The sequence below is a fragment of the Gracilinanus agilis genome, chromosome X, assembly GCF_016433145.1.
Source record: "Gracilinanus agilis isolate LMUSP501 chromosome X, AgileGrace, whole genome shotgun sequence".
Taxonomy (NCBI): Eukaryota; Metazoa; Chordata; class Mammalia; order Didelphimorphia; family Didelphidae; genus Gracilinanus; species Gracilinanus agilis.
Window position 1 is genome coordinate 41,694,477 of NC_058136.1, and position 13,765 is coordinate 41,708,241.

Sequence of the window (13,765 nt, forward strand, 5' to 3'; positions counted from 1 at the left end):
ATCAATAATATGTAAATAAGTCTTGATTGATCACACATGTTAAAACCAATGGAAATGCACGGTGGATATGGGGGGTGGTGAAGGGGAAAATAAAAACAAGAATCATGTAAGCATGGAAAATTTTTTCTAAAAAAATAAAATATTTAAATCTAAAATAATAAAATAAAGTAAAAAAAAATATATAGTACATTGTAAAATGGATTTACAAAAAAAAGTATCACTACAAAAATGGTCAAATGAGGCTGCCCCTATGAAATTTCTACCATTTATGAGAAAGACTCCTCTATCTACAATCTTGGAACAGAGCTTCCTTACTAGTACTCATTTGTTTAAAAAAGGACTGTGCCCCACACAAATAACATGGTGTGATTTTTGTCTCTGCCTTCCAATTAAGTGTGCAATGGCATTAATGGGAACCTTTTGGCATCTGTGGTAATCGTTCCTAAAACTTTTCACAGCATTGAAAAAAGTGATTTCTCAACAATCCTACCAACCTAATTCTAGCATTGTGGTGCCTGTGTCAAAATATTCATGGGATCTTATCTACTGGGGGAAAGGGTTAAAAAACAAAACAAAATGAAAAACATCTATGTACTAAAATACATTAAAAAATTTTAAAATTGCTTTTCATATACCTGAATGCTCATAATTTCTTGTGGTACTTTGGACAATCAGTCAACAATGTTTAAGTAATTCGAAAATATCCACTAGTGGTCTGGCATATTGATTGAGAAGCAAGGTATCCTGTAGGGCATTTATCTAACTTATTTCCCTCACAAAGCCACCCTCAGGTACTCCTTCACCACATTCAAGGAGGCTTGACTCTGGCATTTAACTTTGCTGATCTCAAAAAACAGAAAGTCTTAAGACACAGGGCAAAATCGACATATCCCAAAACCAATACTTCATTAAAAAGAAACCAGAAATCTCTGAAACAGACAGAAGGACAGTCTGATCACCTGTTTGACAGCAAGCTCACTTCCCAGAAAACAGTCTGGTCCAGAGCAGACATATACATTTGAAGGTAAGTCATTATAAGAATCTTTGTTGATGCCTGAAGAGTCTCTCATGTTGAAATAGAGGGCCCACAGAATTTTTGGCTTTTCTACTTCATTTTCTAAAAGCAAAACAAAATGTCCATTTATTCACATGCCAGAGCAATGAGAGATCAATATAGGTGATTTACCAGGATCAGAGGCCAACCAATTCCAACTCCTTCATTATACATAAATGACATAGTGGCACAGAGAATAGAGTGCTGGGCATGGGGTCAGAAAGCCCTGAATTCAAATATCGTGTCAGACACTTAGTAACTATGTGATTCTGGGCAAGTCACTTAATCTCTGCCTCAGTTTCTTCACCTGTAAAATTGGGATAATAATAGTATCAACTTCCCAGGGTTGTTCTGAAGAGCAAATGAGATAATATTTGTAAAGTCCTTAGCACAGTGCCTGGTACATAGTAAGTAATTAATAATTGCTAAATGATTTTTCTTTAGTCAAGAAGGAAGAGCTACACTTAATCCCTTGATGTCTCAAAGAACCTGGTAAGCAAATGACCATGTTTTGACAATTTCAACCTAATATGGCAGCTGACAGGACTAGCATATATAGTGAGATGATCACTTTATGAAACTGATGTTCCATTTGTAATAACCTAACTATTAAGGGGGAGAGTAGGAAGGGAAGAGAATAAGCATTTACACGGTGTCTACTTAGTTGAGAAAACTGAGAAAAACAGAGGTGAAGGGACTTACCTGAGTTCACAGAGGCTGGATTTGAACTCAGGTCTTCCTGACTCCTGGCCCAGCACTCTATCCACTGTACTTCCTAACTGTCTGTGGATATGTGGAAGATATTGTGACCCATGACTGGATATATTATAGAGGTAGAATTAATAAGATTTGACAACTGGCTGGATAAGTGAAGAGGAGGAAAGAGGCAAATGATAATCCTGAAACTGTTAAACTTAATAAAAGAGAGAATGTTGGAACCCTGAACAGAAATAGGACACTTCTGAATATAATCATAATGGGCAGAGGGGTGTGTGGTGAGAGGTGAGGAGAGAGAATAGGTTCCATTTTGGCCACTCTGAATATGAAATGTCTACAGGGCACCTAAGAGGAGATATGCTAGAAGTAATTGTAGATGCATGAGTAGCATCCAGGAGAGATATTAGAGCATTATATGTAAAATGAGAGGCATTGGCAAAGAGATGACAACTCACACTAATCAACCAGGTTGGCTAACAAGGACAACCTTCCAGGTATTTTTTATGGCAAGTGGTCAAGTAATTATTATTTTAAAACCCTTACCTTCTGTCTTAGAATTAATACTGTGAATAGGTTCCAAAGCAGAAGAGAAGTAAGGGGTAGGCATTGGGGTTAAGTGACTTGCCCAGGGTCACACAGCTCAGAAGTGTCTGATGCCAGATTTGAACCTGAGACCTCTTGTCTCTAGTCCTGACTCTCAATCCCTTAAGCCACTAGATGTCCTCCTAAGTAGTCAAGTAATTACTGTACTTAAGAGCAGGTTATTCTTTTTTTTTTCTTCTTAAATCCTCATGCAGCTAGGAAGTGTCTAAGGCATGACTTGAACTCAGGTTCCCCCCAACTCCAGGTCAGGTGCTCTATCTACTGAGCCATCTAGTTGCCTCAGGTTATTGTTTTTTACAAAAAAAATCCAGCCTGGCAATATGCCTGTGTTGACCTAACACCGGGGGCTTCTGAAATTGTAAAGCTGAAACAAAAACTAATGCTTAGAAAAAAAAATCTGTTCCTGTAATAATAATTTCAGAGTTTTAGCAAAAAAATCTCTAGCAAATAATTTTCAAAGTACAGATTAAATCCATTGATCTGTGAAAACAGTGTTCTCTCTGCATTTTACTGTATTAAAAGTTCTTCTTCCTCAGAAAGTTACTTCTTCCTCATTTAGGCAGGAAAATGAATCGAGCCCTCTTCTGCAGGTGACTTTGCCTCTTTGACCTGCCATGGCCCAGTGCTCACTTTATCTGGTGATTCATTTTCAAGAACTCCAACAGTATTTGTTCTGACATTTTAATTAAAATACGACCACTACCTCATCCTGATGATAAAAAGGCCCATGTGTCAGTGAAAACTAGCTTTTCAGTGCCTCGGTGCACCTGAGGACCCTTCTGATCTCAGAGTTCTTACTAAAGAATTTCAGTCGGCTTCTAAACAATACATCATTTCAAAATGGGATCACTTTAAGCATTAAGATTAATGTTTTTTAAAAATGACTAGAAGATGTTAAATAATAAATATGCATTTGCTCTCCAAGCTGATTTTTACAAATAACTACAAAATGTATTTTTTAAAAAAAAGGAATCCTAATGGTAGCTTCAGGGGGAGTGAGCTCCTTAAAATGGGTACTGACTATAGGAGCAGTCCTCACTGGAATGAGCCTACAGGAAAATGAACGAACCAAGCCTCATGGGCAAAGTTGGGAGTCAATGTAAGCACATTATGGATTTGATGAAATCAAAGGCTGACAACATAACTTGGTACTTGGTCTGAGAATAGTATTTTAGTAAAATTTATGGTACCTTTGTAACCCGAAGGTGTAATAGCAATCGCAAACATTGATGAATCTGAAAAACGCAGAAAATCTCAATATTTTAGTAAAAACCAAGTTAAATAGCAGCTCGCGGTGAAAGATACTTTTGGATAGGAGAATGAAGGGAGTTAGTGGTCACAGGAGCGGTAGCATTTGAGAATGAAGCGATGTATATTCTCTTATGTAAATCTATCAGCCCCTCTGTGGCCCTTGTGCTTTAGGACAAAAAAGCAATGCATGTAGCAAGTGGGTAAAAAGAGCCTGTAGTAGGAGAACTACATGGCTATGGGGGCAGATGCTACCACCCAAAGGAAGTAAAGAACTGGAAATCAGCCGAGGATTCAGTGTGTAGCCCAAGGAGAACTGGAAATAGGGATTCAATGGGCCATTAATGATTCTGAACATAAAAACAAACAGGCTCAATTTGCTTGAGTTGCCCTCTTGTGGCCAAACTTTGATAATGCAAAGATGAAGGAATTTTTGTTGTTTCTTTTCCTGTACCAGTTCTCAATAGGACTGTTACATTAAGGGGGAAAAAAAAAACGTTCAAAGCACAATGAAGGCTCTTGATGATTAGGAAGGACAGCTATAGATTTCATCGGTTCCACTGTTAATATGTATTTTTTTTGCCTTCTCTCAATTGACCAAAACCCCATCTCACTTATTCTAATACAGTACTTGCAAAATGTGGCACGTTGCATTTCAAGAGACATCTAAAAGGAAAATTCAGATCCAAATTCAATTATCTTTCTATCAAGAATGGCCAGAATATTCTTACCCAACTCTGCCTCATCGTACGGGGTGAACAATTTCCTCACAACTGACTCTAAATCTTCTCTTGCTGTTTTTTTTGAGGATGGACACGTCAAATGGACGAGATCTGTTCAAATGTGGGAGGAAAAGAAATGGAAGAGAAAAAATTAGGTTAGCATATTTTGAATCCCTGCTTGTATATCTCAGTAGCAATATACCTACAGAATCAGCTTTTCTCCAATACAGGGATACAGGCATTTAAATAAGCCAAGCCCTGGTTTAGTAATGGTGTCCTTTATATTCAGTAAAAAAGTTTATTTTTTTTAAAAATAGATTTCCAAAATCAACATTACAATAAAACTGTACCAATTCAGACTCTATTAATTTAGAATTTGCCAGGTCTGTTATATTATATACTATTTATGAAGAAGTGAGTTTTTTTGGGGAAATAAAACTTTAAAAGAGACTAACTTTAATTATTTAGAATACATTTTTCAAGTACTCAAGAGGAATTCAAGCATGTATGAACCACAGATATGCTAATAACAAATAACGGATTTGTTAAATTGTATCCACAATGATTTCTACTAAGTAATAAACATCTTACTGGCTTACTTTGAATAATTTGAAGAATTTGACAACGAACATGTCTGAGTTAAAATAGTCCATAGTCCAAACTATTCACTAGATAAAACTCTCCTCTTCAATTATTTCAAATGAATGAGATTTTACTTTAATTGGTTTTTATGAAATCTGAAGCCTTGACCTTAAAGCTTCAGTTTTTCAGACTAAAGAACATCGCATGTTTAAAGAAGGCACTTCTTGGCAAAGACCAATATTGTGCAAGAAAAGAAAAAGGGTCCAAGATTCAATTCAACAAATTTGTTAAGTGTCCATTAAGGCAGAGAGATGTTGGATATACAAAGTCAAAAAGAAACAATGTTGAAAATATTAGAGTGAGGAGATGTGGGAAAGGATTTGGGGTGAGCAAAATGGGTGCAAAAGGGAGATAGATATAGGGTCTAGCTGCATGCATGTAAATACCAATTCCAACAGTATCACACCAAAAATGGTCCACTTTTGTGGTACCCTTGGACACCTTTTCCTCTTTTTTGTCCAAAGTTTTTTCAGTCTACTGAGGGAGGATGCATTTCCAACTTCTGAATGGAAATCAACGTGAGAAAGGATATAGGGTTATAAGAATTCATTCCACAAATAATTTAGCTAGAAAGCATTTTTAAGTGGCAGAGATACTCAAAATTTATGCTTATTAAAACAAGTTTTCCTAGTTCTTTATCTCTGGAAAATTTTTTTAAAGTACCAAATCCAAGGTCTCTATAAAGACCTACATTACTTAAGCACAACTTATTATACTTGTGCAAATATTGCAGTGATTCCCAAATTAACTTTTGAAACATGCTAGAAAAATTATTAGTTATCTCAAAGGTCACCTCAACAGTTCTCATATTCAATGTAATTTTATTTCACTCAAATAGAAATATGCTTTACAGCTTTTTTCAGGGGAGAAAGGAAACAAAGGTCAAAATCAAAGAGGATCGTGCAAGTCTAAAGGATGAAATAATTTTTGATATATTGTAATTTCACCACACTAGTTTCTCTCTCCATTTTTGTGTAAGTACTCAACCACTTGGTGACATGTCCTTTCCATCTTAAAGAAAAGCCTATATTTCTTTATAGATTAATTTTTTTTAGTTGGGGGGCAGGAAGCAAAAAATACCTAGGAGATATTTTAATCAGCAGGCATTTCATAAGATCCTGTGTATCAGGGACAGTCCAAAAGCACTAGAAATATAAAGGTAAAACCCAAAATGTCCCTGCCTTTGAGGAGCTTCGTTTCCATTAGGGAGAAACAATGAGCACACATAAAAGCATATACAAAATCATTGCAAAATAAATGAAAGGGAATTTTTTGCAGAGAGGCACTAGCAGCAGGGGGGGAAGAGACGGAGATCAGGAAGTATTTCATGTAGAGGATAACACTTTAGCTGACTTCTGAAGGAAGTAGGGACTTATAAGAAACAGAAGTGATGAAGGAATGCATTTAAGGCATCGGGGACAGCCAATGCAAAGGCACAGAGACTAGAAATGGAAAGACACATGTGAGAAAGAGCAAGCAGGCTAGTCAGAATGGACTATATAGTGCCTGAAGGAGAATAAAGATGAAACATCAATGCTTTTGCCTGCAGTCTCAATTTTCCAGTTCCTTCCTATCCAATTAAACCTGACTACATTATTAAAAATCAAACCATTCATGGGAAATTCAGAGGATTAACATGAATTCACATGAGTATTTTAATGACTTGAAGAAAATGTACTTTTGAAAAATCTCCTACAGGCTATAATATTAGTTCTGCTAAATAGGAATTTCTCCCTCTCTCTTTTCTTATATCTCCCTTCCTTCCTCCATATATATTATATAAAAATACACATGATTTACATAGTTTCACATACAAAGCAATTTTATCCTCCATTTTAAGCTGGATATATTCTTTTAAACCTGTGACAATTTCCTTTTCTTGTTACCTAAGTTGCCTCTTTGCCTTCTTCTTCTCCTCATCTTTTTCTCTGGTTCTCCTTGAATGACAGCTGGCCTGAAGCTGCATTCTTCTTTCATTCCCAATATTTCTATAATGGTTGCTTAGGTTCCCTCCCTGCTAAGAGGCCGGCTGCCCAGGCCAGCTTTGTGCCTCTGCCCATACCACAGCAGGTGCTCCTTGGCCATGGATAAAACCATGGCTTAGCCAAAGATTTCCATAATGCCTGGCAATAATCTCCTGTATCTCATTGAACACGTTAGCATCAACACTCAATTACTCAAGCTGCATCTCCAGGGGCTGGAAAATACACACTAACAGAAAATCCTTGAAATAATTTCTATTTGCTGTGATAATATACTCACAGTCCTATTCAGACACACAGACAAGGAAGAGATTTCTTGGTTTCCACAGAAAATCTGCAAAGTAAATAACCTCCTTATTTAAACCTAGGCTCCCCTTTGGGTTCTAATATGTTATCTTACAATATCACGATTGTCTCGATACCTCTTCAAAAATAATTTCTTCCTGTAAATTCATCTCAAACCCCATAAGGTCTTATGCAAGGCTGAAAAAAAACATGCTCCAGAGACTATGCTTTCCCACTCTCTCAAGCATCCCCTTCTTTTTTGCCCAGGCTTTTTGTTCTTCTCCATTGTACCTAACATTTACTTTGTTCAATAAAGGCTCAACAACAACCAATGGGCTGGGGCAAAGTACACTTTTCCCTAATGATGACATTTCATTAGTATCAATAATGACAATTACTACCATGTGAATCCAGCAGAATCAGTAACTATGGAAACCTTTCTCCCTGGCCTCACATGAGAGTATAAAAGGCTTGAGGGTCCATTAAAAAACCCAAGCTCTTTTGTACATGTTGCTCCTTCTACCTCATCTGGTAACTTTTGTTCAAAGGTTTAATGGATTCGAAAATTACAAAATGAGTTTCCTGTTAGTGGTCTTTTGTCTACAATAGTGCTAGTGTATCTGCCCATGGTGGATTTGTATAGGCAACAGAGAAACCCTGAAAGGAAAAAGCCTTAATTCACAGGGTGCACAAGTGATACTTGAAGAAGCATAAGGACCAGGGAGCCAACAACATTCAGACGAGTGAGTGAATGAATGACTCTTTAGTATTGGTGATGAAAACATCAAAAATCTTCAAGGTAGAAGCTATTCAACACAAAACTGAGGGCAACAGCAGTGTGTTAACTCCCTAACAACATATTTGGAATATTGTTGGCCCATGTCATAAGTTATTTTCCTATTCAAAGTCTTAATACAGTAAAAGTGCTTCTGCTTAAAATGAACATAGTTAACAAATGGATGATTTAAAACTACTTTGAGCAGCATCAAAAATTTCCTTAAATAAAAGTCTTTCGAGGATGAAATATCTCAAAATGACCAACCTGAATGCAAAAGCAAAAGGACACTTCTGTAAAAACTTTGAATTTCGGAAAAGTCAGGGAACCTAGTTTTCAGGTCTCTAGCACTACTCACTACTTATAATAACAGATACACACAGACTAATCTTTCTCAGAAACAGTGAAAACACCTGGTTATGTGCTAGACAAATGGATTTGGACCGCTATCTCAGGGCAGTAAAATATATGCTTATCAAAGAATGGTTATGCCTTGTAATTTCTTTATGAATTATCAATTGTATGACACAAGTCTGAATATATGCAGTCAGACATTTTCTTGCTAATGCTAAGCGACAAAGAATGGCATGTGAAGCAGGTACACTGTAACATTCAAGCACACAGTGGGCACCACTGACTTCTAAGAAGACAACAATGGAACATTCAAGTCAGCTTGTAGATTCCCTACAGAATTTAGAAAGCAATACAAAAAGTCAACTTAAGAACATAAGCTTAAGTATTTACTTCAGAAAGTCAATTCTCTGCTTTATACCACTATTACAAATGAAGGAATTTATTTAAATAATGAGGCAAAGGTCAACAAAATCCAAAAAGGAGGAAAATTCCCTAATCATACACTTATAAAGTATGTAGGGTGTTTTCTTAGGTCAGACAAGTTAATTCGAGGATCTGATTTTGTCATTTAATTCAAAACACTGATTTTTAGAGTTGTAAGTACTCCTTCTGCAAATCAAGATCACAGTTTCTCTATAACCTGGAGGAATGGGAACCTTTGATTGCTAATATGAAATTTAAGAGGGACAAATATAAACTTTTAGACTTTAAAAAAAATCTCCAACAACGTCATTAGTACAAGTGAGATCTATCTAGACAGCTGTTCCTCTAAAAAAGATCCCAGAATTTAAGAAGACTGTAAGCTCAAAGTATAATATGGGAGCCAAGAAAATCACTAGGATCTTAAGAAAGATAAGGTCTAAAATCTCAAGGGCAGTAAATAATGGAAAAATAGCAAATGAAGCATGACTACATTCTAAAGCTGTAATCATCTAAACTATTTTTTTAATGGAACAATGAATCAGTGGTACAGACTAGATAAATAAGGTTCAGTTTGTTCACAAACATTTATTATGGGCCAAGGACTGAGGTATAAGTACTGGAGATAGGAAGATAGATAAAAATAGACTCTGCCCTCAAGGAGCTCACATTCTAAAGCTGGAAACAACATGTAAATAACTAGATACATACAAAAAATATACAGTTTAAGTAAGAAGTAATGTCAGAAGGGGAGGCACTCGCAGCTCTGGAGAGAGGGAAAAACCTGCAGAAGTTTGATCTGATTTTGAGTTTAGACCAGAAGAAAGGCAGGAAGAGTCAGAGACAGAAGCAGAGAAACAGACAGATAAGAGAACATTCTAGGAATGGGGGACAGACTGTAAAAAGGCATGAAGCTAGTGAGATGGAGTACTATATGAGAGCAACAGAAAGAAGTGCTGTAGCCCAGAAAGCAAACTGTAGTGGGGAATAAAATATAAGAAGAATGGGAAGGTAAGAAGGAGCCAGGTTGTGAGGAGCTTGAAAAACCTATGAATCAAGACAAATATAAAAAAGGTAAATAGTTTGAACAATTGGCAAGGATTATACAAAGATGGAGTATTTACATTCTAAAAGGGTAGAAAAAAACAATTGTCCCCTCAGAACTCTAATGTCATCAAAGGTCACAGAGGGAGTTAAATAAGACAAAGGGCCTGGGAGTGGGTTTTGTTAAGTTTTGACAGTCTGAAGAGAAGGAGGAAAGGAAGAAGGAATAAAATGGGGATGAAAGGGGAAGGAAAGAGAGGAATTTATTATTTCACATAATTAGAGTGTGCAAAGAGAAAACTACAAAGAGGAGGGGATAGCAAAGTGGGCATCCCTTGAAGCTCACTTTCATCTGAACTAGTCAAAAAAGGATGGAATACATAGACACCCAGAAAGAATTGAGTGAAGAAATACATTAAACAAAACAGGAAAACAAGTGGGAAGAAGGGAGAAAGGTGAAGAAGAAAGAGGGTTACACTCAAGGAATGATTAAGCAAGAGTAAAAGAAACCCCATACTCTGATGGTATATCATGAAGTGGGCTTAAAAGGAAAGAAAGAGAAACAATATGTAATTGGGTCTGGGAAAAGAAGAGAAGTGGGGCAGGAGAATGAAAATCAATTGTATGAAGCATAGATCAACAGTGCTGTGTGCTCATTCCTTCCGATTTGCCATCCTCTTTTCTGTAAAGGGGGGAGCAAAGGACAAAGAGAAGAAAAAGGATAAGAGAATAAAAAGGAGAGAAATATACAATTAATGATCAGAACTGTTTATATGAATAAGATGAACTCACTCATAAAAGAAGATATCAGAATGGATAAGAAAATAGAATCAAATAATAAGTTGTTTATAAAAAACACTAGAAACATAAAGATTCAAGCAGGGTTATTAAAAGGTCCTGGAGCAAAATCTACTAAGCTTCAGCTGAATTTTTAAAAAGCAGAGGTAGCAATCATGATTTCAGAAAACATGGAAAAATCAAAATGGATTTGGTGAAAAGAGAAGGGAAATTGTATTATGCTTAAAGAAATGACACTGTCTATCAGTATATATTGTATGTGCACCAAATGGTATAGCATATAAATACTTTAAGGAAAGTTCAACAAATTGTAGGGAGAAATTGAGAATAAAACTCTAATAATAGGGGACCTCAAATGTACCTTAGAAATGAAAGGAAAGAAGGATAAATCACTTGAAAAGGATTTTTGACATGTTAGCTATGACAGATATGATGATTACTGAATGGGAATGAAAAGCAGCACATATATTTCTCAGCTGTGTAACACACCTTTACAAAAATTTACCACATATTTGAACATACACCTTAAAATCAAATGTGGAAGGGCAGTGATATTAACTACATGCTTCAGTGACCTCAGCACAAAAAATAAAAATTATATTTAGTAAAGGGTAATCGAAGAAAGCATCAAAATTAAAGACTAAAATCTAATGAACTGGTGGATAAAAGAACAAATTCTATAAATAATATATAATTTTATTTTTAAAATGACAACAATGTGAAAGCACACTAAAATCTGTGGGATACAACCAAAGAAGCCATTAAGTAAAAGTTTATATCTTTAAATCAGCTTAACTTTTTTTTCTGTCATGGAATGCTTTGACAGTTTGATAAAGCCTGAAGATATCTTATCAAAATAATATTTTTAAATGCATAGTTCAAAATATATAGGATTACTGAGGACATCAAATATATTGAAAGATAGTTATCAGAATCTTAAAAGAATACCTTACAGAATCCAAGTTAAGAAATCCTTCTCTAAACTCTTTCATCAGCAAGAGAAAAAAAAAACAGATAATTGAATTGGGCCCACAACTAAAAATATTTTAAAAGGTACATGTTAAAACTCTAAATAGATAACAGAAGTTCTGAAAAACATAGAGAAGATTAACAAAACAGAAACTGAAAAGCTCTACTGAATTAGGAAATAAAACTAAGAGTTGTTTTTTTTAATGGATAAAGCATTCATTTGATTTTTTTAAGCAAAAAGAAAATCAAATTACCTACATCAAGAATGAAAAAATTTACAAGAAACAAATAAAAGAAATTACTAGAGACTATATTTCCCAACTATATGCCAACAGTAAACAACTGAAATGAAACACATTAATATAGTAAATAATATAAAATGCTGAGATTAAAAGAATAAAAAGAGAATTTAAATAACTCAATCTCAAGAAAAGAAAATGAACAAGCCATAAATGAAGTCCCAAAGGAAAAAAGAAACCTGGGACCAGATGGCTTTACAAGTGAATTCTATCAAATATTCAAACAATAATTTATTCTAACATTGTATAAACTGTAAAAATGAAAAGAGAAGGGCTCCTACCAAATTCTTTCTAAGACACAGATATTGTCTCACTACTCAAACCAGAGAAATTCAAAATAGAGAAAGAAAACCATAGACTAAAAACCCTAATGAATATAACTGCAAAAAAATTTAAACATTGTCGGCTCTGGGAGGGGGGAGGGAAAGAAAACGAATCATGCAAACATGGGAAAATATTTTTTAAATAAATAAAATTTTTAAATCTAAACAAAATATTAGCAAAGAAGCTAAACAACATATAAAAATGACATACTACACTGAGGATGGATTTGTACCAGGAATGCAGTGTCAGTTTAGTATTAGGAAAACTATGAGCATAATAGACTAATGAGAACCTCAGCAATCATATGATTATATCAAGAGATGCAGAAAAAGCATGTGATAAACTATAGCATCCATTTCTGTTCAAATAAAAAAATCCCACTAGAAAACAGAAATACATGGAGTTTTTCATTCACACAGTAAATAGCATCAATTTAAAACTGAGATCCAGAATTACACATAAAGGGAATAAACTATAGGCTTTCCCAATAAGATTGGAGCAAAAGCAAAGATATTTATTATCACTAGTATTATCTGACATGGTGGTAGAAGTACTAGCTATAACAATAAGATAAGAGAAAAAAATCAAGGGAAAATGGGCAAAAAGGAAAAAAATTGCTTTCTGTAAATGATATATTGGTCTCTATACCGAACTCTAATTCTAATCCTAGCTAAGGCGTTCTTAACCTAAGGTCTTTGAATTTCTTTTTAAGATTTTGAAAAGTGCAGAGAAAAAAAACAGAAAAGAGAAGGAGGTAACTTTCAGACTTGCGGTTAAAGGAAGAACTCATAACCAAATAAGGGACAAAATAGTATGTTCATAAAACCAAAAAGTTTTTACATGAGAAAAATCAATGGAACTAGCAGAAAAGCTATTGAATTGGGAAAATCTTTGTATCAAATATCTCTGATAAAAACTCAATATCTAAGATACACAGGGGAATTGACTCAAAGAGGAGGGTGAAGAAATTCTGGTCTCCTGTCCTCTCCAACGAGTGGATTGCCGGTAGGAACAGCAAAGGTGTTCCTTAGAATTGGAACATGTCCGCTTTTTAAAAACGAATGATGGTTGGGATGTAGACACTAAATGACCACACCAATGCAACTATCAATAATACGTAAATAAGTCTTGACTGATCACACATGTTAAAACCAGTGGAAATGTGTGTTGGATATTGGGGTGGGGGGCTAATGGGATGGTGAAGGGGAAAGGAAAAACAGGAATCATGTAACCATGGAAAATTAAAAAAAATATTTAAATCTAAAAAAAAAAATGAATGATTCTTGCTGGTGGAGTTGTGAATTGATCCAACCATTCTGGCTGGCAATTTGGAACTATGCCCAAAGGGCTTTAAAAGACTGTCTGGGGGGCAGCTGGATGGCTCAGTGGATTGAGAGTCAGGCCTAGAGATAGGAGGTCCTAGGTTCAAATCTGGCCTCAGACACTTCCCAGCTGTGTGACCCTGGGCAAGTCACTTAACCCCCATTGCCTAGCCCTGTAACAAATAAAAAAAATAATATAGAAGGATA

The 13,765-nt window shown here is 35.4% G+C and overlaps 1 protein-coding gene across 1 annotated transcript in view; it reads right to left on the minus strand.

The window, feature by feature from the left end:
- Positions 1–13,765, minus strand: part of CHM (CHM Rab escort protein) — a 208,751-nt gene that overhangs the window by 21,390 nt on the left and 173,596 nt on the right. Inside the window, exons 13-14 of the mRNA XM_044682814.1 lie at positions 4,354–4,455; positions 960–1,117 (exon numbers count right to left, since the gene is read on the minus strand). Of these exons, the coding sequence (XP_044538749.1) occupies positions 960–1,117; positions 4,354–4,455 (260 nt within the window). The remainder of the gene's footprint in view (positions 1–959; positions 1,118–4,353; positions 4,456–13,765) is intronic.